This window comes from Pelodiscus sinensis, chromosome 9, assembly GCF_049634645.1.
Source record: "Pelodiscus sinensis isolate JC-2024 chromosome 9, ASM4963464v1, whole genome shotgun sequence".
NCBI lineage: Eukaryota > Metazoa > Chordata > Testudines > Trionychidae > Pelodiscus > Pelodiscus sinensis.
Genome location: NC_134719.1, coordinates 57,954,442 through 57,982,275, shown reverse-complemented (window position 1 = coordinate 57,982,275; position 27,834 = coordinate 57,954,442). Strand labels below are relative to the sequence as shown.

General features: G+C 49.8%; 2 protein-coding genes across 3 annotated transcripts in view; one reads left to right on the top strand and one right to left on the bottom strand.

Moving 5' to 3' along the window:
• RGSL1 (regulator of G protein signaling like 1) overlaps positions 1-13,279 on the top strand; it is a 36,488-nt gene extending 23,209 nt beyond the window's left edge. The window contains exons 15-23 of one of the 2 annotated variants that reach the window (XM_075936793.1): positions 280-409; positions 1,101-1,281; positions 2,851-2,989; positions 3,514-3,638; positions 3,788-3,900; positions 10,205-10,300; positions 10,895-10,958; positions 11,997-12,114; positions 13,155-13,279. In XM_075936793.1, coding sequence (XP_075792908.1) covers positions 280-409; positions 1,101-1,281; positions 2,851-2,989; positions 3,514-3,638; positions 3,788-3,900; positions 10,205-10,300; positions 10,895-10,958; positions 11,997-12,033 — 885 coding nt within the window. In that variant the 3' untranslated portion in view covers positions 12,034-12,114; positions 13,155-13,279. The remainder of the gene's footprint in view (positions 1-279; positions 410-1,100; positions 1,282-2,850; positions 2,990-3,513; positions 3,639-3,787; positions 3,901-10,204; positions 10,301-10,894; positions 10,959-11,996; positions 12,115-13,154) is intronic. The other variant, XM_075936794.1, reaches the window with a different exon arrangement.
• On the bottom strand, positions 263-26,865 carry LOC102452402 (2-5A-dependent ribonuclease-like). Its single transcript, XM_075936795.1, has 8 exons — positions 26,726-26,865; positions 22,324-23,952; positions 21,140-21,231; positions 18,718-18,929; positions 18,459-18,591; positions 15,170-15,291; positions 14,689-14,786; positions 263-8,117 (listed from the first exon to the last, which is right to left on the bottom strand). The coding sequence occupies exons 2-8, from the start codon at positions 23,801-23,803 to the stop codon at positions 8,065-8,067; spliced, it is 2,190 nt and encodes a 729-aa protein (XP_075792910.1). The 5' UTR covers positions 23,804-23,952; positions 26,726-26,865; the 3' UTR covers positions 263-8,064.
• Positions 26,866-27,834: the final 969 nt, after the last annotated feature.

Sequence of the window (27,834 nt, the reverse complement as noted above, 5' to 3'; positions counted from 1 at the left end):
AAGTTTGTTTAACAGCAACATCCCTCCAGGCTGCGATTGGCTCAGCGGGGTCAGTAATTCCACTGAATGGGGACGCATTTTGGTGCTTTACTGCCTAGTGGCAGGTTTGCCTGAGCAAGAAGTCCTGGCTGCACAGACTCCCAGGGAATAATCAGGGTAATTCCCATCAGGCCCATAATTAATTACAGCCTTGGTTCCCTGCCCAGCTGCCTCTCCCTTAGCCCACTGCCCCCAAGCTGTGCATAGGCGCATGAAACACTCAATGCTCTTGGCCCACAGAAGAGAGTGTGGTTGGTGCTCCAGGCCTTCATCAGGAGCATCTGCAAGTTCCAGAGGGAGATGCGCCACTGGAAAGCCCGCAAGGACTTCGAGGACTTTCTCCGGAGGGAGCTCTTCAATCGAAAGGAAAGTACGTCCAGATCCTGCTCCGTCTCCTGCCTGCCACCAGTACCTCCCGGGTAGTAATAGCAGGGGCCTGCCAGCTTGTCCCCTGTATTTTGGTCCTGGAGAGTTCTCTGCTGGAGGCCAGGATGCCAGCCGGCTCGGAGAGAGGGAAGCGGCCGTGCTCGTCTCTGCTCCCACCCAGCAAGAATTCAGTCACGGGAGCCGGAGAAATCCCATTTGCTAACCTGGGGGCACAGCGCTGCTGTGGCTGGCCACTCATGAGCCCCCATGCGAGGAGGCCCCAGTCGGGCACTGTCATGAAAAATCAGGCCCAATTTAAAGCTGAGTGTGCTGCCCAGCCCCCCGGGACCTGCCTGCGCCTTACACTTCAGCTCATCTGAAGAGAGCACCCACCAGTTGCTTCTGGTATGCTCAGGCAGTCTGTGCAGCGACTTAGGAGTCAGCTTCAGCTGTCAGTATTTCCACCACGTGATGGTCTGGGGTGTAGCGCTAATGTAAGTTCCTTCCTGGTGATGGAGGGCAGTGCTGGGGCATGCAGGGCCTGGAGAGCAGCCTGTGAGGTATAAGGGCTCGGGATGAGCCCTGTGTGTACTGGGGGAAGTGTAGGGACTGGGGATGCCAGGGCGAGACACCCGCCACAAACTGTGGAGCCTGAGGGAGGTGAATTGCTCCAGTGTGTCCTTCTCCTCCCTCAGACTTGCCCAGTAGCTCCTTGCGCAGTAACATCGCCATGGGCAGCCCCCGCCAGGCCGTGCCGGCTGTCAGCCTGGTAGAGGACGTGGAGGTGATACTGGTGAAGCGCCGGTTGCATAACCAGCGGCTAATTACTGTCAACTTCCTGGTCAACGACCTCTGTTTCTTCCTGGAGATTGATAAGTAAGCCTCCCCGCCCCGTCCGTTTGTTTGAATATTGTTCGCTTCTGCCTGGCCTGGTGGGCTGGCTCAGACTGAGCGGCACGCCCGTCCCAGGGACAGCTGACACTCTTCTGTTGCTTACACTGCAGCGACGTGGTGCTGGGAGGGCAGAGACGGGACACAAAGACCTGTTCGTGTCCATGGAGACAATTCCTGTGCACAGCCAGAAGGGGGTGCCAGTGTGAGCTAGTACTTGGCGCCCCATGCACCACAGTGACACCCGCTGGCTGATCAGGGAGTGGCGGTAACAGAACTCTGGAGAGCCCTCGCCTTCACTCTCCCAGCCAATGGCAGCGACATAAGTTGTGTGTCTCCATGGCAGGAGGTTGTCATGCCAGGTTGCCCACGTCCCACATTGCGTTAGCCCAACTGTGATCCAGGCACCGCGAGCAGCCTGCGGAGCACTGGCGGGTGCTCTGCTGAGCGCAAGCTAGGTACACAGTACGGGCTGTTGCGCCTGTATCTGGGAACCCTGGCCTATGCCATCCCCCACCACCCCCAGAATAGAATGACTCACCACCGGCCCACCCCCTCGTGGCTAGATGCGGTGTAGCAGGGGTTGGTCTCATACCCACGTGAGTCAGCTGCTCCAGCCTAGGGGGTCTGCATCTTCAGGTGAGTCAGCCCTCTGGCCAGGCCATGTGCAGTCCCACCCTTTCTGGGGTGGCAGAAAGTCCTGCAAACACCAGTGCAATGTCCTTAGTTCAGGTCTCCAGCCCTGACTCTGGGCCCCTTGGCACCCCTTGCCTCAAGGCTTCCCATAGTGCTTACCCCTTGTATGGGAGTTTCATGTCACCTTCCCGAGTAGCCAGGAGGGGGCCCTAGGCCCTCTCTCTTCTCTGGGACCCCGTGGAAGCAGACAAGGTCAACTCCCCTGCGCACCTCATCAGAGGGCTTCCTACCTTGGCCTTCCTCCTGCCCCTTACCGGGCTCTGCAAAGTTCTTTTCATTTCTTGTGAGCGATACCTCCCAGATCTCCCCCTCCCCCAACCCAGAGACCCTGTTCCTGTTAGTGTTCCCCATCGAGGGACTGCTCCACCCCTCTGAATTCCCAGTGTCTCTCTTGGCCTGTTCCAGGGTTCCCATGTCAGGAGAGCATCACCAAGGCCTACTGCCTCCAGGATTCATCGTTCCTCTCCGGCCTTGAAATCCTCCCTTGACCCATAGGCCTCCCCATTGACCAGAGAGGATTGAAAAGTTCTTACCTTCAACCTGTCTCCCCTCAGTCCCTCCCGAGTTGGGTTTCATCTTCAGTTGGACCTGGCCTGTCCGCCAGGTGCGACTGGGTGCCTACATTGTCCTCTGACTCCAGATTACTCTTTATTTACCAGTGTGGAGTATACACCCTGTCCCTCCCTCTTTGGAGGAAGACATGTACCACAGGGCAGGGGGTGAACCTTAGGGGGAAGGGGGCTTCCAAATCCCTTACATGGCTTACAGAATCTCTGTAAAAAGCCACGTGTTGTCTGAGTAGACAGCTGCTCCCATCGCTCCTCTGTGAGATGGCCCCTTTTGTTGTGTTCCCGGCAGGTTTTGTCGCCTGGCTGATTCGGCCGCAGTGCTCGCGGCCTGCGGGATGTACACTGAGAGGGACATTGCCTTTCTGAAGACCAAAGTGGCCACCATCACCAAACTCTTCCTGAATTCTGAAGTCCCTCCTAAACTGCGGGTAGGACGCTGTCACACGCCCTGCATGCTCACTGCCACGGAGGCCTGGGGCCTGCAAACCTTCGCCCGAGAGCCTTGTGCACGGGGGTGGTCTGGCGTGGGGGAATTAATAATGGGACCCAGGTTTCAGTCTGCACCGGCGGGGTACAGGGCAGTTGTGTGGCATTGTGCGAAGTACGTTATTATCCTCAATCCGGGTCCGAATGTGCAGTGTCCATTGTCACCAAACCCACTCTCACGTCGGATGGCAGTTGGGAGTCCACAGGGAGTGAGGAGGGAGTGGGCATGGCAACCGCATGGCCACCTAGGCATGGGCCCCTCTGGTCAGGGCTGGGCTATTTAGCCAGAAAATAAACAGGGACCCCGCTTGGAGACCTTTGCACTGTGACTGGAGATCTCTAAGCGAAATGCTGAACCCTGGAACAGGGGACGGGGGAAAGTGCGGAGTTACTAGGAGTGTTCCTTTTTGGGATGCCACCCATGCCTCATGCCCCCTTTCTGAAGTGGTTTCTGTTCTGTGGCCAGGTGAACATTTCTGAGGGACAGAAAGATTCCATCCGGAATTTAGTTTCCAAAGGAGTCCTGGATCGCAGCCTGTATCACGTGGCTTTGCTCAACGTCTTCCCCGTTCTGATGCACTTCTGGAAAAGGTGAAAATCCTTCTCCGTTGGGCTGGGCAAGGTGGGGTGCAGTGATGGGCGTCAGGCGCTCTCTCACCTCCTTTCTGAATGGGACATGATTGCTGGCTGTACTCCTGAGGTGAGTTAGTCTTGATTTGTTGTCTGTCCTTCCCCTCCAGATACTGTAACTGGAAGGCGACGGCGTTCCTCCGCAGACACCCAAAGATCACAAAATCTCTCCCTAAACTCCCTTCTAAGGAATTGCCAAAGGCACCCGGTATCTTCAGTGGGGGTAAGCTGAGATGGCCTCTTCCTCAGTGTCTTTCTTTCTCTGGTGCCTGGGCTGTCACATCTGCTGTGCATCAGCCCTCTCAGGCGTGCCCATCCTCTAGTGCTTCCGGCAGTGGCTCACGAGCAGGCTCCATATGAGCAGAGGCAATGTCTGGTATTTGGTGGGTCTCTGCACAGATTAGGCAGCTGTCATGCTTCACGGTAGAAAATGGAACAGGAAGGAATCTTCTTCCAGGTAAAATGCGGCACAATTGACTTGGGGACTTTTTTGTGAACCATCCTGTTTGGCTACAGATACTGTAACTGAAGCACAAGATTGGAACTGATAGATTAATATTGATCAGTCGGGGCAATTCCTGTCTTCCTATGTTGGCGGTCATTTGCAATCTGCATGGTGGTCCCAGAACTGCTAGAGCCTCTCTCTTCATTCCCTCCTCGGTAGCACATGAAAAACATACAAACCCTAACCCAGTGGTAAGTCCCACAAGTATACATCTGCTACTGAATATGGAAAGTCACAGTAGGGTCATATCCATCAAAGGCACTTTCTCCACAATAAACGCAGTAGCTTCCCTATACCACGTTCCCCCCAAAATTCAACCCTTCCAAACAGACATTAAACCAAAAAAAATTCTGGGTTGCAAATTTGGCTCCGAGCCAGGCTCTGAGGTGAAAGCAGATTGAGGAATGATTCATGTCTCGTGTAACTTCGCTGGTCTCAGTGACATTACACCAGGGCTGCGTCGAGCACTTAGAATGCAGAGACGCTGCAGTCAGGATCTGGGGATGACTCAGATGTGGGGTTACTGTTTTAAGGTACATTCTCTAGGGATCTGGAAGAATTTTCACTCCTCAGCCTGGCACTTAGTGCCAACACATTTAAGAACCAAACTGTGAAATGATGAAGAGACATTAGCACAGAAGTGACTGTCACTCCCTTTGACACCTTGGCTTCCTAACTGAAGATTCATTTGGCAATTTTTAATTGACTTTTTTAATCAGAATAGTCAATTTTTGATTAAAGGAGGTAGTGTTGTCAAGTAGGTACTATATATAATGGGAAACTAGGAGTCACATGTTTAGGGTTCTGTTCATTGAATGACCTTGGTCAAGTCATGCAACTGCCGTGCCTCGGTTTCCCTGCATCTAAAATGAAGATAAGCAGCCTTGATTCTATTGTGTTACAGGAGTTTTATGTAGCTCTAATGGTCTGAATGTCCATTGAGATGTATATCAATATACTGACCAGGTTAAACAGAGCTCAATAATTATCCCAAGGAACAATACATTTTATTTTCACACAAAGAATAAATAGACACCAATCAGACATCAGAAATGGTAACATACATAAATCTGTTGGGGAACATTCATAGAATCATAGAACTGGAAGGAACCTCGAGAGGTCATCGAGTCCAGTCTCCTGCCCTCATGCCAGGACCAAATACTGCCTAGATCATCCCTGATAGATGTCTGTCTAACCTGCTCTTAAATAGCTCCAGTGATGGAGACTTCACATCCTCCCTAGGCAATTTATTTGAGTGTTTAATCACCCTGACAGGTAGGAATTTTTTCCTAACGTTTAAACTAAACCTCCCTTGTGGCAATTTAAGCCCATTGCTTTTTTCCCTATCATTAGAGGCCAAGGAGAACAATTTTCCCCCCTGCTCTTTGTAACACCTTTTTAGATACTTGAAAACTGCTATCATGTCCCCTCTCAGTCTTCTCTTTTCTAAACTTAAAAAGCCCAATTCTTTCAGTCTTCCCTCATAGCTCATGTTCTCTAGACCTTTAATAATTTTTGTTGCTCTTCTCTGAACCGTCTCCAATTTCTCCACATCTTTCTTGAAATGTGGTGCCCAGAACTGGATGCAATACTCCAAGGCTGTGTCTATACTGGCAAGTTATTCCAGAAAATCAGCCGCTTTTCCGGAAAAACTTGCCAGCTGTCTACACTGACCGCTTGAATTTCCGGAAAAGCACTGACGATCTAATGTAAATTCATCAGTGCTTTTCCAGAAAAACTCCCGTTCGGGCACAAGTCTTTTTCCGGAAAACTGTTCCGGAAAAGGGCCAGTGTAGACAGCACAGTAGTATTTTAGGCAAAAAAGCCCCGATTGCGAAAATGACGATCGGGGCTTTTTTGCGGAAAAGCACATCTAGATTGGCCATGGACGCTTTTCCGGGAAAAGTGCTTTTCCGGAAAAGCGTCCTGCCAATCTAGACGTGCTTTTCCAGAAATATTTTAATGGAAAACCTTTTCCGTTAAAAGCATTTCCGGAAAATCATGCCTGTGTAGATGTAGCCCAACTGAGGCCTAATCAGCGCAGAGTAGAGCAAAAGAATGATTTCTTGTGTCTTGCTCACAACATTCCTGTTAATGCCTCCCATTATCATGTTTGCTTGATTTTAACCTGCCTGGTCACTTAATCATGAATTTAAAAGTAGCCATTCTTCAACAAAGGAATTTCACTAACCAATTACAGAGAAAGTCTGCAGAACTGGAATTTATCTACAGATTTGACACTGTTATCCTGGGCCTAAACAAAGACATTAATTGGTTGGCACATTACAAAGCCAATTTCTCCTGCCATTAATATCCGCATTTCCACATTAAAAGCTATGTAGGGCACACATCCAGCACACTTTATTAGCCTCATTAACACGGGTCCCACAATTGACTGGAACTTCTTCTGCTGTTATCTCTCTCTCTTGGCTTGTTATTTCCACTCCAATTCATCTGATGAAGTGAGTTTTGTCCATGAAAGCTCATGATTCTATATATTTTAGTTAGTCTCTTAAGATGCCATAGGACCACTCGTCGTTTCTAGAAGTTACTGTATGTAACCACGCCAACCTCTCTTCCTTCTGTGTTTGTGGAATGTTTAACAAAGGGCTTCTGAAACCCTCCTGGCCTCCTGAGGAAGCAGACAAAATTTGATTCCTCACATGGTTATTCTCGGCCATATATAAATCAAAATTTCAAATGCATGTAAAAAGACAGGGTGTCTGCCTGACAGGGCTGTTTGGGAACGCATACAAATCTTCGTACAGAGCTTTATGAAGAGAGCTATATGCAGTACAAGCAAATCATTACAGCCATTAACTACTTCAGTTCCATGCTGTCCACTGCCAGAGTTCCTGTTAAAAAACCACAGTGCTTTGAGAGGTGACCAGTCGTCATCCCAGACTTGATGTGTTGCTCTGGATGGGACGGCAAGTGGACTCTGTTGAAGTGGCGTCTTGTTCCATCCCGTTGTGGCCATAATCTAGCAAGGCGTGCCAAACGGGCACACCCTTGTGCCCTCACAGAGCTCCATGCCGCACCAGGGCCCCTCGCAGAATCCAGAACTCTGTAGCTAAAGCCTTTAGCAGACCAACATCCACACTAGATCTGGCTCAGAAGAAGAGGCATAAAACACTCTAACCTGCGTGTTATAGCTCTTCCCTGGGTTTGTGTCAGTTTCTAGAGCTGCCCGTTACATGAGAACCACCATCTGCAATTGTTACCACTGTGTTCACACTGCAACGCTGAGATACTGATGGGAAAGCAGAGCAGAGTCTCTCCTGCTTTGTGTCGTCCACACACTTGCCAGTCACTCTCTGATTGCAGAATCTGTATCGTTGGTCTCCTTGTAGGAGAAGGGGAAGCACCCACCTGAATTTCCAAACCCAGGATGAAACTGTATTTTAGGCGGTCCAAAAAGTCTTGTTTCAACTTGCAAATACCATTGAGAATACACTGTTCCTGTTGACTTTTGCTAAGATACTTTCCCGATCATGATCACATCCTAAAGCAAAAGCTTTAGCTAATCAGGTTATCCACAGGACAGGTTAAATAGTTTTAAAAAAATCCTCTAAAATTATTAGGCAAAAAAATCCCTAAATGTATGTATTGTTCATGCGAAAGCACCTTTATTTACTTTCGTTTATTTCTGCGATTACGTTCGTGACAAAGCAGCAGCTGCAAAGGGCAATGCTCGTCAGAAGAATAAGCAAAACACAGACGTATTTTAAATTAATCGCTCTGCCCAGCCCCTCTGCCCCAGTTGCCTCTCTTTCTGGGAAATTCCCACTGAATTTTTAAACTTGCATTTTAATTCCACCTGGCCACAGGGTGTCAGCTTGTGCCTTCTCTTGGGCAGCTTCAGGCACGCAAAGCGATGTCTCAGCTGGGACTGTAGCCTTTGAGAATACGATGAAGGATCTTCTTTAGGGCAGCTTGGAAAAAAAAAAAGAAATCAGAACTTTAAACCTCTAATTCAGGGAAGGAGCAATTCAGATGACATCTGCTATGTGAGGATGAAGCAGAGCTTCTTCTGTAGATACTCTTCGGCTACGTCTACACTGGCATGATTTTCCGGAAATGCTTTTAACGGAAAAGTTTTCTGTTAAAAGCATTTTTGGAAAAGCGCGTCTAGATTGGCAGGACGCTTTTCTGGAAAAGCACTTTTTCCGGAAAAGCGTCTGTGGCCAATCTTGACGCGCTTTTCCGCAAAAAAGCCCCCATCGTCATTTTCGCGATCGGGGCTTTTTTGCGGAAAACACTACTATGCTGTCTACACTGGCCCTTTTCCGGAACAGTTTTCTGGAAAAAGACTTTTGCCCGAACGGGAGCAGCATAGTTTTTCCGGAAAAGCACTGATGATTTTACATTGGATCATCAGTGCTTTTCCGGAAATTCAAGTGGCCAGTGTAGACAGCTGGCAAGTTTTTCCGGAAAAGCGGCTGATTTTCCAGAATAACTTGCCAGTGTAGACACAGCCTTCTTGTGCACACCCCGGCGGGCTGGCTGCATGCATGTGTCGGACTATGGATGTGTGGCTGTGCGTGGCTGGCAAAGGATTAAACCGTGCAGCTGTGTGTAAAGCTGTATGCGCCTTCACGGCTTTGTGTACCACCTCCCTCCATTCACATACCCAAACAAACCACCTTGAACAACACTGGACTAAACACAAGGCCCTGGCTCCTGTCCTTCAAGACCTGTATCATGGGATGATCAGTGGCTCCTACCCTCGTGGATTGCCATTGAAGCAGCAGATCCTAGGGCATGTGGCAGTTTGTCCTCATCTTGTGTTATTGACCTTGCCTAACGCGCCAGGAAAACAGACTACAACAACGACGGGCAACTGAGGCTAGTGCAGGGGTGGGCAATCATTTTTTGCCGAAGGCCACTTTCAGAAATTTTTGAAGTGGCCCCAGGCTGCACCGGAAGGGGCGGAGCCTCAAGCGGAAGGGGAGGGGCCAGGATATTTCCCTGCTTCCCCACCCACAGACCATGATTGGGGGAGCGCGTGAAGTCTTCTCCCCCTCCCAAGAGGTTCCCTCGAGGCGGAGAGAGGAGACTTGGCGCGCTCCCCGTTCTGCGCCCAGACCAATCAGGGCTTGGGGGTGAAGGAGCGCATATGGTGTTCCTAAGCGCTGCATGCTCCTTGCATGGCGGGGGCAGGATGGAGGAAACTCTGCGTGCCCCCCGCCTCCAGGTCAATCAGGGCTTGGGGGTGGAGAAGCACGCGAAGTCTCCTCTCTCCGTGCCAGGAGTGCATGGTGCTTCTAAGAGCCGCGCACTCCTGGGAGGGCGGAGGAAACTTCATGCACTTTCCTTTGCCCCCAGGCCCTAATTGACCTGGGCGTGGGGAGCAGCAGGACCTCCGTGGGCTGGATCAACCCAGTTGGTGGGCCAGATCTGGCCCGCGGAGTCCCTTTTACCCACCCTTGGGCTAGTGAGTGGCCCTCCATCTCCATGGGCTGCAAGATTGTCACAACTAAGACAGTCTCCCAGAATAGGGTAGCTGTGCCGAATGGCGCTTGCGGACCTAAAACTTGCAGGGGGTCCCCGACTGAACCGTAGCAACACTTTGATCGGCTGCAGAGGGAGTGCACAGCTCCCACTGTGTGCACTCAACACGCACTTCCCTTCCCGTGCCCGTGTTTTATGTGTATGTCCCTTTAGGAACATCAGTAGGAAAAAAACCCCTATGCAGACAAAAACCAGCGGAATCTGGTAACCCTGCACATGGGCTCACAGGCCACACACAAAGCCCCGAAGGGCCGCAGGTTGCCCATTATTGGGCCACAATATCAACGAATGAGACGCTTGCTGGATTACTCTGAGCCGCTGCCTTCTTCCTTGTGCCGAGGGTCATTGACTATGGGAAGGGGAGAGGGATACATCCCCAGCTGCGCATCCAGGAGCTGCGGAGACCTGCGAATCGGTGTGGGAACAGCTGGGTGGCAGAGCATTGGAAGAAGTTCCCATTGCCGGAGCAGTCACTGGCAGTGTATTGTTTTGTCTCCTCTTTCAATAGAGGACCACCCGATCATTAGGTTCACGCTGCTCAAGGGGATCCAGCTGCTGCTACCTCAGCCTCGGGAGGAAGGGGAGTCTTCCGCAGAGCAAAAGTGTAAGTCCCTTTGCCCCTGAGGCGCTCTGACCTGGGAACCAAGCTCTCCTGTCTCTAGAGTTTCTCCTGTCCCCCACACCTGTGTAGGTGCTGTCAGGACACTTTGGGAGCCTCACGCCCACCCCTGCCCCCGCTCCCCCTCAGCTGATCTATTTACCAGGAGGAGAAGTGAGCAGTGCTATGTCTCTTGAGTTCACCTTCCTTTCAGTGCAGGAGACAAGATGCTTAGATGCATTGGTGCAGACTCCATACATGCTCCGGGGCTGGAACACTCACCGGCCACCCCCCTATTAGCTTCCCCCTTCCCAGTGCCTCCTGACGGACCCACCAACCAGCACCTTCCCCTGCCTCTCGCCCGTCAGTCAGCTGTTGTGTGGCATTTGGGAGGCTGCAGGGGGAGGGGCGAGGAGCAAGGACTTGGCACTCTGGGGGAGGGGACAGATGGAGTGGAGGCAGGGTCTGGGGCACCCCTGGGAACTTTTCAAAGTTGGCGCATCTGCTTAGATGATCAAATGTCACTGGTTGGTTGGGGGGAGGGGACCTGCCAGGTGATTTGCAGTACATGACGGAGCCTTCTCTTGGGTTTCCTCTCAGCTTCATCTGGAAGCCTCATCTGGAAAAAGCCCCTGTCAGGCATCTGCGTGACCCAACAGATCGGGTAGGTAGCGACCCAGACACCTCCTCTCCTTCAGCCCAGACCCAGTGCGAGCGCCCAGCACGAGAAGGCAAATCACTCGCTTCCCAGGCTGAGCACACATTATGGGGAGAGCGCCAGCTCCCTGTCCCCCGCCGGCCCACCTCCGCCACAGAGGAGGAAAGTATCTCTGGCTGACGATGACTAAGCAATAAGGGGGCAACCGAGTGTATGCCCCTCTCTCCCCTTGCACAGATGGTGCAGTGAATTAGATTCCGATGTGTGCGGTTTGGGGCCTAACGCTTGGCACCCGCGTCAGCCGCAGCATCCATCTAATTCATCCCTGTGGGGATCGTTCCCCACAGAGAAAGGATCATCTGGGGAGTAAAGCACTGGGCTGGGAACCAGGCATCCTGCTTCCGTTCCTGGCTCTGCCGCAGGCTTTCTGTGAATTAACCACTCTCTCTGGGCCTCGTTTTGCCTCCTGTAAAGAGTGGGCCTCACAACACGTCCCCCCCGCAGGCATCGGGAGGTTAAATCCTCGCAAGACCCTCCCCCTGCAGCGATGGATAGACTGTCTGCTCTCCAGCGCTTTGTCCGGCTCAGTCCCAAACGGCCCACAGAAGAGGGCTTGTTATGCCCCGCCCGAGAGACCTCGCCCTGGGGATAGCTTCCCTGCTAGTCTGGCTTTCCCTTTCGCTGCTTCCAGCCGAGAGCCCTGGGACCTCTCTGAAATCCAACTCCAAAGGCGAACGTAGGACTAAGCCTAGGTCATCGCTAGACAGCCACGGCAGAGTCGGGAGGGGCTGATAAATTGCCTGTCGGGACACATGCCCACGAACCCAGGCCCAGCAGGAGTTGGTGGGACGGAAACTTGTTCTGCTTTGAGGAAACGACTGTCTCCATCACAGCATTTGCATCAGTCGCCTGCGGGGGGGACGGGATTGTGGGTCTCCCCGCTTGGTTGACACTCCAGTGCATTTGTCTAGCACAGGGTGAGCACCCACCTGCTCCCCCGCCTGCTCCGGCATTCCCTGACATTCTTATTTCTTTTCCCTGCAGGCAACAGCTTCTGGAGGTTCCTAAAAAGTCACCCTAATCCACCCCCGTGTTTGTGTGAGAGCAGCGGACACTCCCTCTCCCCCGGCAGGCTGGCTCTGAAGGTGCGGCAGGGATGCAGGTCAGGCCAGTGCTGCAGAGGCTGGGGTGCAGTGGGAAGTCTGTACTAAAATATCACGGGTTGCGGCCGTTCAAGCAGTAGGTGCTTTGGCAGACCTGTGCGGCTGCACAACACCTGTGCTTGTAGTCCCTGGCTGTGGGCAACAATGGCATTTCTGCCTTCGATCATGATCTTTAATCGCTGGCCAGCGCTGACTTTCCCTGCTCTGCCCTGACCAGATGTTTGCTCCAATCTACCCTCCCCAGAACCTTCACCGCACCTTCCCCTCTTCTACATGCCTTCCCTGCCTGGTCCCCCACAACCCCTCTTCATCTCCCTGTGCATTTGGCTGATGCCCTCCGAAGAAATCCACGAACAAACAGGACATCCACTGACAGCCCACTGATTGCTCTGTTTGGGTGTTGCACCCCTTCCCCCAGCCAGCGACAGTATAATCTACTCAGACAATTGTTCCCATATGCTCCCTTGTCTGTCTGTCTCCGCCTGTTGCCTCATCTGGAGATTCTAAACTCTTTGGGGCTGGGCTGTCCTTTGGTTCTGTTTGTCCAACGCCTAGTGCCATGCTCCATGACTGGGGCTGCTAAGCGCTTCCCTAACACAGCTACATCATAATTAACAGGTTGGCTGCTGGGGCGTATTGATTCCCCAGGTGTAATGCTCTTGTCCCGGTTCCCAGAGCGAGCTGTTCCAACAACTTTACACAAAGTAAAAAGGACCCCTCTGTGCCTTTGAAGCAACCATGCAAGAGAATCTGGTCTCTCTCTAAGGCCTTGTCTACCCTGGGGAGTATGCCCCAGTGGGACAGGCAATAGCTGCCATTGGTGTTGGGGGAGCTTATGACTGCTGGAGGCCTGGGCATGTCACATCTCTGCTAACCTTTCAGTTTAAAGCCTCTTTGCCTGCCTAGACAAATGCAGGGACAGCAAACCTAGTGTAGCCGAAGCCGAGGGGAGCTGTATCCAACCCCACTGTCCTTTGTGCTCGCTAACGGCCCAGAGGTCATTGCAGCATGTGAGGTCAAGTGTCTTTCCCCTCCACAGAGACAGCAGGAAGCCCCGTGCTTGGACGTTGCAACGGGTGAAAAGTTCTCGAGCTTCAAGCAAATCGGAGAGCACGCACAAAGTAACTTTCTGCTCCGCAGAGAATAAAAAGTTCTGTTCACTAGACGTATCCTAGTGCCCTTCTGTCTGCCTCTCTCCACCAATAGCAGGGCAGCCTCCTGTGCCTTCAGGCCAACCACACCACATGGGGCTGTGAATCCCAGCTCCTGTTCTCACTCTTCCCCTTTGGAGATGCTAGAGACCTTCTGGGCCTAAAACATTTACACCAGAGGGGTGGGAGGAAGTTACAGCCTGGGGGCCAAACTGGCCAGTTGGACCTTTTAATCCAGCCCTTGAGATCCATCCAGAGCACGGGGGCAGGTGCTTGCCTTGCTGCACATGCAGCGTCTGTGCAGCTCCCAGAAGCAGAGGCAGCCAGGGGACTCCACACAATTCCCATTCCTGAAATGCCAGCCCTACAGCTCCCATTGGCCTGGAATGGCAGCCAATGGGAGCTGTGGGGGTGGTGCCTGCAAGTGGGGCAACACAGAGCCACATAGCCCTGCTTCCAGGTGGGAGATGGGGGGTGGGGGAGGGCTGCTAGAACCTCTTCAGGTAAGAGCCACCTGACTCCTGCACACTGGAACTCCCCCACCCCAAGCTCCAGCTCCTTGCCCCAGCTCTGATCCCCCTCCCACCCTTCAAACCCTTTGATCCTAGCCTGGCGCATCCTCCTGCACCCCAAATCTCCCATCCCCAGCCTGATTCTAGTGCCTGCACCCCTAGCCAGAGCCCTCACCCACCTGTGCATGCCAATCCCCAGCTGAGAGCCCCTCCTGCTCCTCAATCCCTTCTGTCTGTTTGGCGTGCCCTCAACCCCTCATTTCTGGCCTCATCCCACAATTTGCACCCATAGTCAGAGCCCTCACCCCCTCCAGCACCTCACCCACCAATTCTGTCAGCATTCATGACCCTCCACACAGTTTCCATCCCGAGAATGTGGTCGTCAGACCAAAAAGTTTGCCCACCCCGATTTACATCCTGTTAGCTTAGACCTTTGTGGTAAACAGGCTCCACCCAAGAAGTTCCCAATGCCCCTTGGATCAGCTACATGAGAGTTAGTCTATGGGGAGCCCAGGTGCTTGGGTGCCCCTGAACTCTGTGGGGCAGGTGTAATCTGATGGGTGGTGCAGGTCCCCTCCTCTGCCTGATCCGCAGAGGGTAAGAGTCTGTTACAGCCTCAGGTAGGGCGCTTTAGCTCAAGCTGTAGCAACCCCTTCATGTAGCTCTGGATATCCCCAGTTCAGGCGCCACATGGCTTGAGGGGAGTGCATCTGGAACAGCAAAGGAACGATGCAGGGAATTGAGGGTTTTCATACAGATACACCCGCCTTGGGGCCGATGGAGGTCTCCCCTCCATTCTGAATCCGACTGGCAGAGCTTGCATGTGTGATTCAGTTGTGAAAAGCATCGGATTAAATCTGAGTTCCCAAGATGGAGCTATTTAGCTAACAGGTCATTAAATCCCACCAACCTCCGTCCGCATGGCGCAAACACTCATAGACGTAAAGTGTCAGACGTGGAAACTGGTCAACAAAATACCTTGATGGGTTCTGGATTATTTCCTTGAACCTAGAACAGAACAATAGAGGAGGTTAGGTGGAGCACCCCGGCTCACTGCGAAGTATCAAAGAAGTAGATTCCCACTTTTTGCTGATGCCAGTTTCACAAGAATTTCAGGGAAACAAACTAAGCTGCAGTGCTCTCCTTGTTCTGTGGTTTCTTCCTTTGTCACCCTTGTTCTCCTGCCCCGGGAGAAAAACCCACCACTTTGCTGGGGAAGGAAGATGGATTTGGCCACTAGCTTTCAAAATCTGGTTGCAAAATACACTTGTTGTGTTGTAGGTTTTTTATAATGTTGGGGGTGGAAAAGGGACCCCTCTTCTACTCAGCACCCCTCGCAGTCTCCCCAAACTATCTTCATCTGCGACATCAATCTTAGGGCGACCACTTACCATTGTGGTTTTGCATCATAGTGTGCCCTTATGTTTCTGATGAACCTCAAAAGGTCAGTGACACTGTCTTGATAGGTGTATTTCCTTTTCTGGTTCATGTTTTTTAGGACACTTTGATCAATCTGAAAAATGGCCCCGAGATTAGTCACTCCATGAGGATCCCATACCACAGAAAATCTTCTCTATCGCACCCCTGGCTGCTGTAATCTCCCATACAGGAAACACAGGCACTATCCCGCTATTGCTTAGATTTTTCAACATAACTGGCCACACCTGTTTTATAGAGAGCAATCATTACGGCTGTATAATAGTTTCCATTGTAACCCCTCACTGCCAGTCCCTCAGGGTACGACTACACTGCATCCCTAGTTCGAACTAGGGATGCAGTGTAGACATACCCCCCGAGCTCTCCAAATATTTTCATCTGAAATTTTCCAGGTTCAGCATGTGTCTGCAGAGAAATTGGGCTGGTTGTGCTTTTTCTCAGAGTACGAGCAAAAACAGCCCAACTGTTAAGAACACCTAAAAAAAAAAATTTTAACTTCCCCATTTAAAAAAAAACCCTCAAACTGCAACCCCCTAGCACCAAAAGGGCTAGATGAAGGAAAGTTGGAAATTATCTAAATGAAAACAGATCTATGCAAAGAGAAATATTTCTTTGACTTGTGGGTTTTGTTCCAGCAGAGTTTGCAGGGTCTGGAAATCACAAGTACAGGGGGTTTTAGCCACGCTTCACAGAGTTCTAAACGCAGGCATGTGGCCCTGTATGGGGGCATGGCTAGCCCAGTTGCTTGGGAAGCATACACATCTATGTTATGCACCGAGGCCCCAATGCTGCAAGCTTCATTATGCAGGCAAACCGTTATGTCTGTACAGAGACTATTTGAAGTGTTACAGAGGGCAGCTCACACGAAGCAACTTACACCAAGGCCTCAGAGAGTGCATGGTTATTGCACACCTAGGCTGTGTCCAGACTCCATGCCTCCGTCGACGGAGGCATGTAGATTAGCCAGCTCGGAAGAGGGAAATGAAGCCGCGATTAAAATAATCGCGGCTTCATTTAAATTTAAATGGCTGCCCCGATCTGCCGATCAGCTGTTTGTCGGCAGATCGGGAGAGTCTGGACGCGATGCCCCGACAAAGAAGCCTTTCTTCATCGACACAGGTAAACCTGGTTTCACGAGGCTTACCTGTGTCGATGAAGAAAGGCTTCTTTGTCGGGGCATCGCGTCCAGACTCTCCCGATCTGCCGACAAACAGCTGATCGGCAGATCGGGGCAGCCATTTAAATTTAAATGAAGCCGCGATTATTTTAATCGCGGCTTCATTTCCCTCTTCCGAGCTGGCTAATCTACATGCCTCCGTCGACGGAGGCATGGAGTCTGGACACAGCCCTACTGTGGTTCGTCCAAAAGGCAGGCCTTCACACCACTGACTACGTCACACAGGCACTGTGCCTCTTGTACAGTACACAGAGCTCTGATGAGTCCAGACACTTCCATTGTTTTTCCCTTTCAAGCCATAGGCCGGCCGGTTCTCCCCCACTTCCCCTCCTGATCTTCCCTGGCCAGCCCCCCCAACACTGCCCCCACCTCTTCTTCCTGCCGGCCCATTCCTCTTCCTGATCTCCCCTGGCCAGCACCGCTGCACCCCCCCCCCCTCCTGCCAGCTCTGCTTCCTGCCCCCCCTTCCTCCCGGCCAGCCCCGCGGCCCCTAACCTCCCCTAGCTGTGTTTCCCCCCCTTCCTCCTGGCCAGCCTCATGCCCACCCCCAGCTCTGCTTCCTGCCCCCCCCTTCCTCCTGGCCAGCTCTGCCCGCCCCCCTGCCCACGATCAAGTGTGTCTGGTTTTTGGGGGGGGGTCTACCTGGTAACCCTACATGTAACTCCCCTTATACACAGTGCATAATACTCAGGACTAAATTCATGTAGCAGAGTCCAGAATTGGACTCCGATTCTAATTACGTGACATACTATTTCTCAACTTACACCACAGTGTTTCCCCTTGAAAGGTGCATCTTGTGTACGGTGTGCTGGGAGGGCTTGATCCAACCAGCCCCTACTCCTATGGAAAGACTCCCTTTGACATCAACAGGCATTGGACCTGGCCCTGTGGAGCCTACTCAGTACAGACCTTGAAGTATATAGAAGGAGGTGGAGTGAGAGGAAGGATGGTTTTATGTTCAAGCGCTGGATTGGGACTTGGGAGATCTGGTTCTGGATTCAAGTTTCCAGCAAACTCCCTGTGTGGCAGGCTCCCTCTGAATCTCTCTTCCATCAATTTACTTTACATTCATGCAACACCTAACATGACAGAGCCTTAGGCATTACTTTAATACAGACGTAAATAATAATTAGCAATACATGTGTAACCTCAATTGTGTCATTTCCTGATTGCTTAAGTGTGCAACCTGCATGATAACGCAAATGTGGGGGAAGAGAAGCAGGTTGGGACTGAAAAACCATCATAAAATATACTTGAAAAGGTACAACACTGATGACTCTTTCAGATATTCAAAATACGAAATGGCGATATCCGAGAAAGCACAATGTATTTTCTTAGGCAGAAAATATCTAAAGAATAGTTTAAATATCAAAAATATATTAGCACTTTGGCAACTCAATTCAGATTCCATTTGTATAGGAAACCATGGATACCAAAATTATTTAGCATCAGTGCACTGGAAAAGTATGTATATTAGACGATGCTTTGAGGACACGCCAATTTCATTCTGCCCAGTCCCTTGGTTGACTGTTAGCTTCTTTTGATCACTAAATCAAATAGGTTTTGACAAGAGGGCCTCCATTTCACTTTGCAATGGACTGGCTAAGTAATAAAAAGCATTTGTGGATTCCTTCAACCATGCCACCAGCAACAGGTATCCTGTTTTTGACAAAACAGTGAACACAGAACATGAGCAAACTGAGAAAAGACTGAATATAAGTAATATTCCAATCACCAAGCAGAAAGGACCATGAAGCTACCAAGAAGAGAGAAAAGGACATTAATCTTGATCCAGAGTAAGAAATCTGGGCTGAGACATCTGCGGCCCATGTACAGAAAACCTCAGGGCCCAGCCTATAAGTCTTAAGGGAAACCTTTCCTAGTACACATTGCGTATTGTTACTTATTTTATTATTTAAATGCCAGCAGTTTGCTGGGTGCTGGATAAGCACAAACTGGCAATGATCCTAGCCCTGAAATCTTTACTTGACACAGCAAAGATAGAGACAACAGGACACAGTGGGAAATCTATTTGGAGGATTATTCTCACTACAGAATTAGCGTACCTTCTTAGTCCACTGGGCAACACCTGAGAGGTGCTTTGACTCATTGCAATTCAAAGCTTTCACAATCCGGCTCTCCGTTATGTTTTTTTCGATGTCTGGATTATTCCCAACCTCCGCAAGGAACTCAAACCTGCTTTGGAATTGAAAGAGGAAGGGAAGAGCTTCAAGCTTGCTGTAGCACATTTATTAGCCCAGAGCTACAGCAGGAGCATTGCAGCTAATTGTCTGAGATCTTGGAATTATTGTTAGTGATACCTACCTCTCCCGGCTCCAGAAAAAGGGATGGTGGATCAAGTCTCCTAACTGAGCTGAGTTTCCTCCATTGGGGGAGGTCAAACTTCTTATGAGATCTTTAATCTCCAGGTGACCTGGCACATCCATCGGACATCTTGCTGCCACATCCTCTCCATCAGGTCCATCAAAAGGGACTTCACCCTTTGATACAACATACGGGACCAGCCTTCCAAGTGCCTGAGCAGCAGAGCAAGCATCAGAATATTTCACTTCCAGCAGAGAGAAACCAATGTCTAAAATTAGCGCGGCGGCAAGAGAGAATACAGGGTCTGATCCTGCTCCCCTGGAGTTCAGAAGGAGGAGGACTGAGCTCATAATGTTCATAGATGAAGTTCTATATTCATTCCATGGGCCAAATGCTCTTTGTTCTGCTATTCTCAAGAGCTAGCAGGTACAGGATCTTTACCAAAAATAGATCTATGAATTGATAACATCCTCCACTTGACAGTATCCCTTCAAAGACGCTGCTTTAGATACTAAGCTTAAGGTTGTTGGGCTTTTAAAAAAAATGCTACCTGTAAAAGAATGGACTCCATGGATCAAGGTTAAGAGTGTTGGGTTGTAGTTAAGAGTGTTGGGTTGTAATGAAACACACATTTCTTTGGACTAAGGAAGAAGAATGTGCTTATGTTTGAGTGGCTGTAAAAATTATAATGTTTTAACTATTCATTTCCTAGCTGTTAAAGGCTTAGATTTTGCTGTAGTAATTGATGTCGTCATTAAATAAATACTTCATTCTTAGCAACCTTCACTGGGGTTTTTTTTTAATGAAATGTTATTTTCTCTTTGGCTTGGTCTACACTGCAGGAGAAGGTCCAAATAAGATACACAACTCCAGCTACGTAAGTTATCATCCACATAGCAGGAAGCGGAGGGAAGCAAACGCTCTCATTGGCTTCCTGTGCGCTTTGTGAGGAGCAGGAGTACCAGCACCGACGGGGGTGCCCTTTGAGTTCAAGCTAGGGGGTCTATACTAGACCTGCTAAATCGAACTCGGGAAGACCACGGCAGCGTCGATCTTCCGTGCAGTGTAGGCGTGCCCTTTAGGAGTTGGATAAACTGCTTTGCCTCTGCTCTACATGAAGAAAGATGTTTTGAGGGGTATTGTTTGTTGAAGATGGACTTGTGAGGAGTGGGGGCAAACCCCACAGACACGGACAGAGAAGACAACCAAGGCACAGCATAGAGCTAGGGATGTTCAATTTAGTTGAATCAACTAATCAATGGATTTTCCATCGACTAGTTGATTAGTCGATAAACGGGGGAGACACAGAGGGGTTAGCTCCCAGCCTGGGAGCTAACCCCACTGGGGCTCTGCCTTTTAAATGTATTAATGGCTCTTAATACATTTTAAAGGCTAAAGCGCAGCAGGAGAGACCCAGCGCGAGCCAGGACAGCTGATTTCCGGCTCGCACAGGGTCCCCCCTCTCCCCTGCTGCTCACCAGCCTTTTAAATCTATTAATAGCGGACAGGCTCTTAATACGTTTAAAAGGCAGAGCCGCAGCTAGGTTAGCTCCCGGGCCAGGAGCTAACCCTGCTGCGGCTCCCCTGCTTATCGACTAGTCAATGGAAAATCCATTGATTAGTTGATTAAACTGAATTTACATCCCCAGCTCTAAGCTGTGCTGTGGTTGCCGACAGGCTCTTAATACATTTAAAAGGCTGGTGAGCAGTGGGGGGGGACCCTGCATGAACTGGGAATCACCTGTCCCGGTTCACGCTGGGTCCCTCCTGCTGCGCGTTAGCCCTTTACATGTATTAAGAGCCTGTTGGCACCTATCAGCCCGGTCCCAACTAACCTCTTACCCCCTACGGAGATGGTGCTGAAGGGGAACTGGTTTTTAAGCCAACTCTCCCCAGCACCAGCTCCTGGTACCAGGGCGGGGGGAAGCGACTAGTCGAGGGACTAGTCGACTATCCAATAAGCTTTTGTTTGTCGGATTGTCGACTAGTCGCTAACAACCCTACTTAGAGCCTGCCACCAATGAAAGATAAGAGAGCACTTTTGGGTAGAGCGCTGGTCTGGAAATAGGCTTGGGACTGTGGCAAAAGACACTGTCACTTGATTTCTTTGGTGTTCAGGGAAACTAGACTTCATGTGCATTCTTTGTAAATAAACAGGACTGCATCAAAGAAATACCTGGCTCCCTAATTTATTTCTTCTCTTAACAGTACCAACCCACAGGACCCCAAATGTTAGCTAATCCCTTGGTTTAAAAGACATAATCCCATGCTTTTCTTGTATGAGCAGAGAAGGCCAAGATCTCCCCACCCACAAAGTTTAAAAACAAAAATAAAAAAAAAGAACAAGACTAGTTCAAAACAGAAGAGAAAGGGCAGAAAGTTGAAAAACTGTAAACACAATATTGGTATTAAGGAAAAGTACCTCCAAGTCTTCTTTGATTATAAGTTCCCTTTGACCTTCAGCAAAACTGCTACTCTGATCAAAATCTGCAAGGAGAACTTTATCATCCGCATCTAGCAAAGCAACAGGATATGTTAATAGTAAATGAACAGCTCTTGTGCTGTGTTCCATCCCTCTAGGCTACATCTACACTGGCATGAATTTCCGAAAATGCTTTTAACGGAAAAGTTTTCTGTTAAAAGCATTTTCGGAAAAGCGCGTCTAGATTGGCAGGTTGCTTTTCCGCAAAAGCACTTTTTGCGGAAAAGCGTCCGTGGACAATCTAGACGCAGTTTTCCGCAAAAAAGCCCCGATCGTCTTTTTCACAATTGGGGCTTTTTTTGCAGAAAATAGTACTGTGCTGTCTACACTGGCCCTTTTGCGCAAAAGTCTTTCGGAAAAAGACTTTTGCCCAAACGGGAGCAGCATAGTTTTTCCAGAAAAGCACTGATGATTTTACATGAGATTTTACAGTGCTTTTCCGGAAATTCAAGTGGCCAGTGTAGACAGCTGGCAAGTTTTTCCAGAAAGTGGCTGATTTTCCGGAAAAACTTGCCAGTCTAGACACAGCCCTCCTGTATGGCTGAATTAACGCTTTGTGTCCCGGTCCCTCCATATGATGATAAAGCTGCTAGATTGCAGGCTTTGTTTCCTCCCTCCTTTTGTCTGTCTGACACACACAGTATCTTTGTTTCACACACATATACATTCCATAGCATCCTTGTACACAAAGGCTACGTCTACACTGGCCCCTTTTTTGGAAGGGGCATGCTAATTTTGAAAGTGGGAATAGGGAAATCCGCAGGGGAAGTCCTACTTTGAAGTAGGAATAAGAGATCCTCCGGAATAGGGCTTTATTCCGGAGGATCGGACCAGTCTAGACGCTTTTTTCCGGCTTTTCCCCAAGCCGGAAAAAAAGCGGCGGACGTTTTTATTTAAATCCCGCGGGGGATATTTAAATCCCCCGCGGATTTCCCTATTCCCACTTTCAAAATTAGCATGCCCCTTCCGAAAAAGGGGCCAGTGTAGACGTAGCCATACACAATAGCATCCTTGTTGTGAAACATACACACCAGGTTTGAATCTCCTATACTACTCTGCTTTCTAGCACTTCTCACGCTGTGGGGCTGCAGGATTAAATGGAACGGAATGGGAGACACACGAACCTATCAAAATGTTTCGTGGGTGCAGGTCTCCGTGGCCTAATTCCAAGGAGTGCAGATCTCTCACTGCTTCCAAGAGCATCTGGAGGATGTGGTGACAATTCACTGCCCGTGTGGCATTGCTCAGATGATCCTCAAGGTTCCTCTCACAGAGGGAGAGGCAGAAGAGCTGGCAGTTGTCATGAGTTTCAGTCCCATGAAGTTTCACCATATGCCTGTTGCTAAGGCTGTGACGGAGACACGTGGCTTCTCGCTTAGCCTTCTCGCTGCCCAGAAGGAACCTCTTCACGGCCACCTCTGCCCCTGCATGGAACCCTAGGTAGATGCCTCCTTCCGAGGTGCTCTCAATGCGGTAATACTCGTCAAACTGGACGTTGAGTTTTCCGATCTGAGGGGAATTGATACTGTGGAGACGCCGTAGCTGCTCTCCCCAGCGTTTGCTGATGGGTTCCCATTCTTTAGGAGGCCGACTATTAATAGCCATGTCACCGAATTTGAGCAGCAGGGCTGCCATTTCATTGTTGTAGTTCAGTTTGGCCACCTCGACATTGCTGCCATCTACCCTGGCTCCGTTCTCACATAACAGCCTTGCGATTTCCTCATGGTCGTATTCCACAGCTACCTTCAGCGCGGTTTTGCCATCGTGGCCCATGGCATTAATGTCAACTTGGCCTGTCCTCAGGAGCAAGTCCACCAACTCCAGGCTTTGCCTCTCTGCTGCCAAGATGAGTGAAGTCTTTCCATTTTCATCTCTTCCGGTAACATCAGCGCCACAGTCCAGCAGATAGGAAACAATCGGTCCTGTCTTGTTTTGTTTAAGAATGGTGTTCCTCTTCTGAGGCAGCCGTAAGGCATGGATCAAAGCATTCCTGCCGAGGTTATCACAGGTACGCACACTGGCCCCCATGTGCTCCACGAGGGTTTGCACAGCTGAGATGTGACCTTTCCTGGCAGCATCCATCAGGGCCGTTTCCCCACCTTTGTGCACTTGTCTTTGCTGTGTACTGACCACCCGGCCCAAATTCACATATCTCTCTTTCTCACCTGAGAAAGTCTCATACAAGAACTTCAAGGCCTCCTGCTTCCCGTAATAAGCCGCCTCCATAAAGGCGGTGAAGCCGTTGTTATCAGTCTCATCAATTTCCGACCCCTTGGAAAGGAAGAGCTGCAAAAGGTTCACATTCCCCACTATGCCTGCGATAATAAAGGGAGTGGCACCGTTGTCCTTTCTAGCACATGGCTCAGCACTATGCTCAAGAAGAAGGTGAACCATCTCCTCCCGATTAGCCTGTACCGCAGTGTGCAAGGGTGTCCAACCACCTTCTACCCTGCCATTGACATCTGCACCTTCCTCCAACAGCTGCCGGGCTCTCTCGACTGAGCCTTCTTTGACAGCCTTCTGCAACTGAGACACTTTGGCGGCCGTTGGTTCATTTCTGCAGCTGTTTGGTGATCCTGGCTGGGTGTTGCTGGGGGCCGCCATGAAAGCGAAGTCAGCAGCAATGCCTTTCGCGCCTCTTTGTCCCTTTCATGAGCAGTTTGTAGGAGAAAGTGTATTTCCCAGACGCTCGGGCTGCCTCTGAGAGCAGCTCACTGTGCAGGCCGGAAGGCTCCCTTGAGAGCTTGTTTCAGCTTTTTCACGTGGTTAAAAGAAAAAAAAAAGAGCATCTCCCGTTAACTTAATCCAAGAAATCACAAATGCAACTGTTCTTTGGAGCCATTTCCCTCTACTCCCCTGCCCTGTGCTCAAGACTTACAAGGAATTCATGGGAAAAGGAGTGGACGATTGTGTTTTCTGAGGGACTAAGATGAATACTATTAAACTCATTTTCTGTATCCTGGATTAGTACCCAAATCCCAAAAAGCAAAAATCTACAGTGCGCTGGTACTCTGCAGCCCCCTAATTGGATAGATCAATACATCAGTCAAGGGGGTGTTTCAGACACACGAGTATACTCAGTGGCAATAAGACCCTAAATCCTAACCCTAGATCCAAGTGCCCTAGGAACTAGGACCCTGGGGTGGAGAAAGCTACCCTAGAAATCCTAACACTATGGAAGGGGCTCTACCCATAGGGACCCAAACACTTGGGCAGGAAGCCCTACCCATAGGAATCCTAATCCTAGCACATAGAGCCCTACCCATATGAACCAAAACTCAAGCCTTACTCACAGAAACCCTAACTCTTAATAGCCTGCCCATAACACCCCAAACATAAATTCAAGTTTCCTACCTATAGGACATTAGGGGGAAAACTTCCTAACTGATTCAACACTGGAATAAATTGCCTAGGGAGGTTATGGACTCTCCATCACTGGAGAGATTTAAGAGCAGGTTAGATAGACATCTGTCAGGGATGGTCTACAATGCTTGGTCCTGCCGTGAGGACAGGGAACTGGACCTGATGATCTCTCGAGGTCCCTTCCACTTCTAGTGTTCTATGATTCTATAGGAGCCCTTATCCTAGATTATGTGGCCCTACACATCGGAACACTACACCAAAGGCAGAGAGCCCTACCCATAAGAATCCTAACCCTAATGCTGTGCAGCCTGCTCATAGGACCCCAAACCTCTGGGCAGGGAGCCCTACCAACAAAAGCCCTAACTCAAAGGCAGACACGCTAGCCATAGGAACACTAACCCTCACGCCAACTGGCCTGCACATGGGAAACCTAACCCGAGGGCGGGGAGCCCTCCCCATAGGAATGTAAACACTAAACTCCAAGCAGCCTCCTAGTTGCAATTCTGGAGGGAGGGAGCCCTAGCCATTGGAGTCCTGACCATAACTCCACGTAGTCCAAGCACAGGAACCTAATCGAGGAGCCCTGCCCAGACCACAGAGATCAACATTTGTCCTTTCACCAGCCGATCTTGGGCTCGTGCCGTACCTCTGCTTTAGAGATGCCCACTAGTGACCACAGGTAGCCCTCACACTATCCAGCACCTCTACCCACCAAAGCGCTTCACACCGACTAGCCAGAGTTGCCAACAGTTGAAACTTGTTTCAACGGACATATCCTACCTAAGCTGAGGTCTCAGAGCAACAAGACCCCGGTCTTTGGAGGATTGTGTCTCTGTTCTGCTGAGTCTGAGGTAATTTTTCTCTTTTGAGAAAGAGAAAAGTGCCTAAAATTCAGCAAAATGGGCCTCGAATTCTCTAGTGTCTGGGCCCAGCACCTGCATGACTGGAAAAAAAAAATCACTTCACTATGTCAAATCGCCAACCTGACAGTTCACCTCTCCCTAAGGCTACCGCTATACTGCCTTTTTTTGCGGACGAGGATATGCAAATCACACTCATTTGCATATCTTCTTCCAATTATTTTTGCGGAAGAGGTTTTGCTGCTAAAAAGCCCCGTGTAGACGGGGTCATTTGTTGGGAAAAAAAACCCTTTCACAAGATCCCTTATTCCTCAAAAATTGAGGTTTACAGGACTTTGCGAAAAAGGGTTTTTTCACCCCTAAAGTACAAACCAGGACACAAAAATTAACCAGTACCAGGTTAATAAAAAGAAAAGAGAAAACTTTTATCATCACCACAATATTCCTGTTGCAAGCCTAATAACTAGATGGAAAAGTTACAAAATAATATACTCCTGGAGAAACTCTGCCATGGGACGAGAACTTAGTTACAAAAGAAAGCCAAAACATCAGATCCCATTTCCCAAGCCATAAAATAACAAAATCTAACAGATTTATCTAAACTTTACCCTACTTACAAAAAGTGAAGAATTGTTTCTTGGAGAGAGACATATCTGTCTCCCTCAGTAGCTGGAGAGAACTCTCAGAACAAAGGGAAACCCAAAAATTCTTTTGTCCTAGTTTAAGATTCCTACCTACATTCCTACTGGCCAACTCTAGCTGAGTTAGGTGTAGTTAACCCTTTAGTCCCCAGTCTGCTGGCTAACCCACATGATGACAGCAGTAATGACAAATGGATATAGGGGATCAGGCCCCAAACACAACATGAAGCCCTGTCCCAGGTAGCTGGCTACCAGCTCTGAGGTGCTAGCTCCTTTTAATGCTTTGCATGCTGACAAAGCTTTAGTGAGTAGGATGGTATAAGCCTTGCCTCTCCACTTTCGGATGTCCCTGCAGGAGGATGAGGGAGCACAACAATTGCTGACCTAGTCAGTGTGCATCTCCTGGACATACCGTCACAGTGGGCCAACTAGTTGTTTTGGGGAAAAGACATAACAATCTTCCTGAATTTAATCAGTCCTCTGTGTATGTCTCATCCAGCCCTCCTTGTCTTTGGAACACAGACAGACTCACCCAAAGCCATGCTTTCAACCACCCTGTAACTCCTCTCTCCTTCAGTAAGGCACCACAGACATATTAGAAGACACAAAACTCATCCCACACCGTAAATATTTTCTCATAGAAAAGGACTGGAATTACTCACCCAACAGCCGTCCCACCGAGGGCCCCCCCGAACAGCCTCCTTGTCTTCTGCCTTGAGCACACTGCGTATACACCAGTCACTCACTTCCCTGCCTCCTCCCACGTAGGAGTGTGTGTCTTGTTGGGTCAGTGTTCCAGCTGCACAGCTAAGCCAGGAGAAGGGAGAACAGAGGGTTGAACTGCAAGGGATGGAGAAGGAAAAAGCAGAGAGAGAAGGAAAAGCATTGCAAGCAGAGTAAGGGAGGGGAGCAGCGGGGCAGAGGGCTGAGCGGAGTGTTTTAGTTTTGTTTCTGCTCTGGTATCGTAGAAAGGAAGTCAAATATTTCCTTATGGTCTTTTCCTTTATGCAGGGGAACAGACAGCCGCCACACGCCCAAGGTTCATGCGGGCAGTTCCGTGCTTCTGGAAGGGGTGGGGCTTCGCCTTGGGCAAAAGGGGTAGTAACTCTGTGAGCCACCAGCCCTGCGTGCTGCCCGGGGCACAGCAACCCCGCCCCCCCCTCCAGTCCTCAGAGCCACACGGTTGGGGAGGACCCCGTCCAGTGCGGGGTGAGGGCACCCTGCTCCATTAGGACTAGAGGAACGTGCGCGCCTCCGTATGAAATGGGCTTACGGAGACGAATAGACATAACTCAAAAATGCTTTGGACAAATTGCTTCACGTAACCTCTCAATCTTCCTGTCATAATCCACTGGATTTGTTTCTCTTATTTTGGTGTGTGTATCATTCTTGTGTGTAAAATTAAACATATGATGGCTGCGTCTAGACTGGCAAGTTTTTCCACAAAGGAAAAACTTGCCAGCAGTCTACACTGGCCGCTTGAATTTCTGCAAGAACACTGATGATCTAATGTAAGATTGTCAGTGTTCTTGCGTAAATACTATGCTGCTCCCGTTCGGGGAAAAGCCAATGTAGACAGCTGAAAACTTTTGCGCAAAAAAGCCCGATGGCGAAAATAGCGATCAGGGCTTTTTTGCGCAAAATCGCATCTAGATTGGCATGGATGCTTTTCCACAAAAAGTGCTTTTGCGGAAAAGCATCCGTGCCAATCTAGACGCTCTTTTCTGCAAATGCTTTTAACGGAAAAACTTTTCCGTTAAAAGCATTTGCC

Bases quoted from the DNA above. Each gene is read 5' to 3' on its own strand.
- LOC102452402 (XM_075936795.1), bottom strand. From the start codon at position 23,803: ATGGCGGCCCCCAGCAACACCCAGCCAGGATCACCAAACAGCTGCAGA. The intron at 18,930-21,139 runs GTACTTTTCCTT...TCTGCTGCTCAG, and splicing joins TAATCAAAGAAGACTTGGAG to GCACTTGGAAGGCTGGTCCC. The intron at 15,292-18,458 runs GTACGCTAATTC...GCCATTTTTCAG, and splicing joins TTGCCCAGTGGACTAAGAAG to ATTGATCAAAGTGTCCTAAA.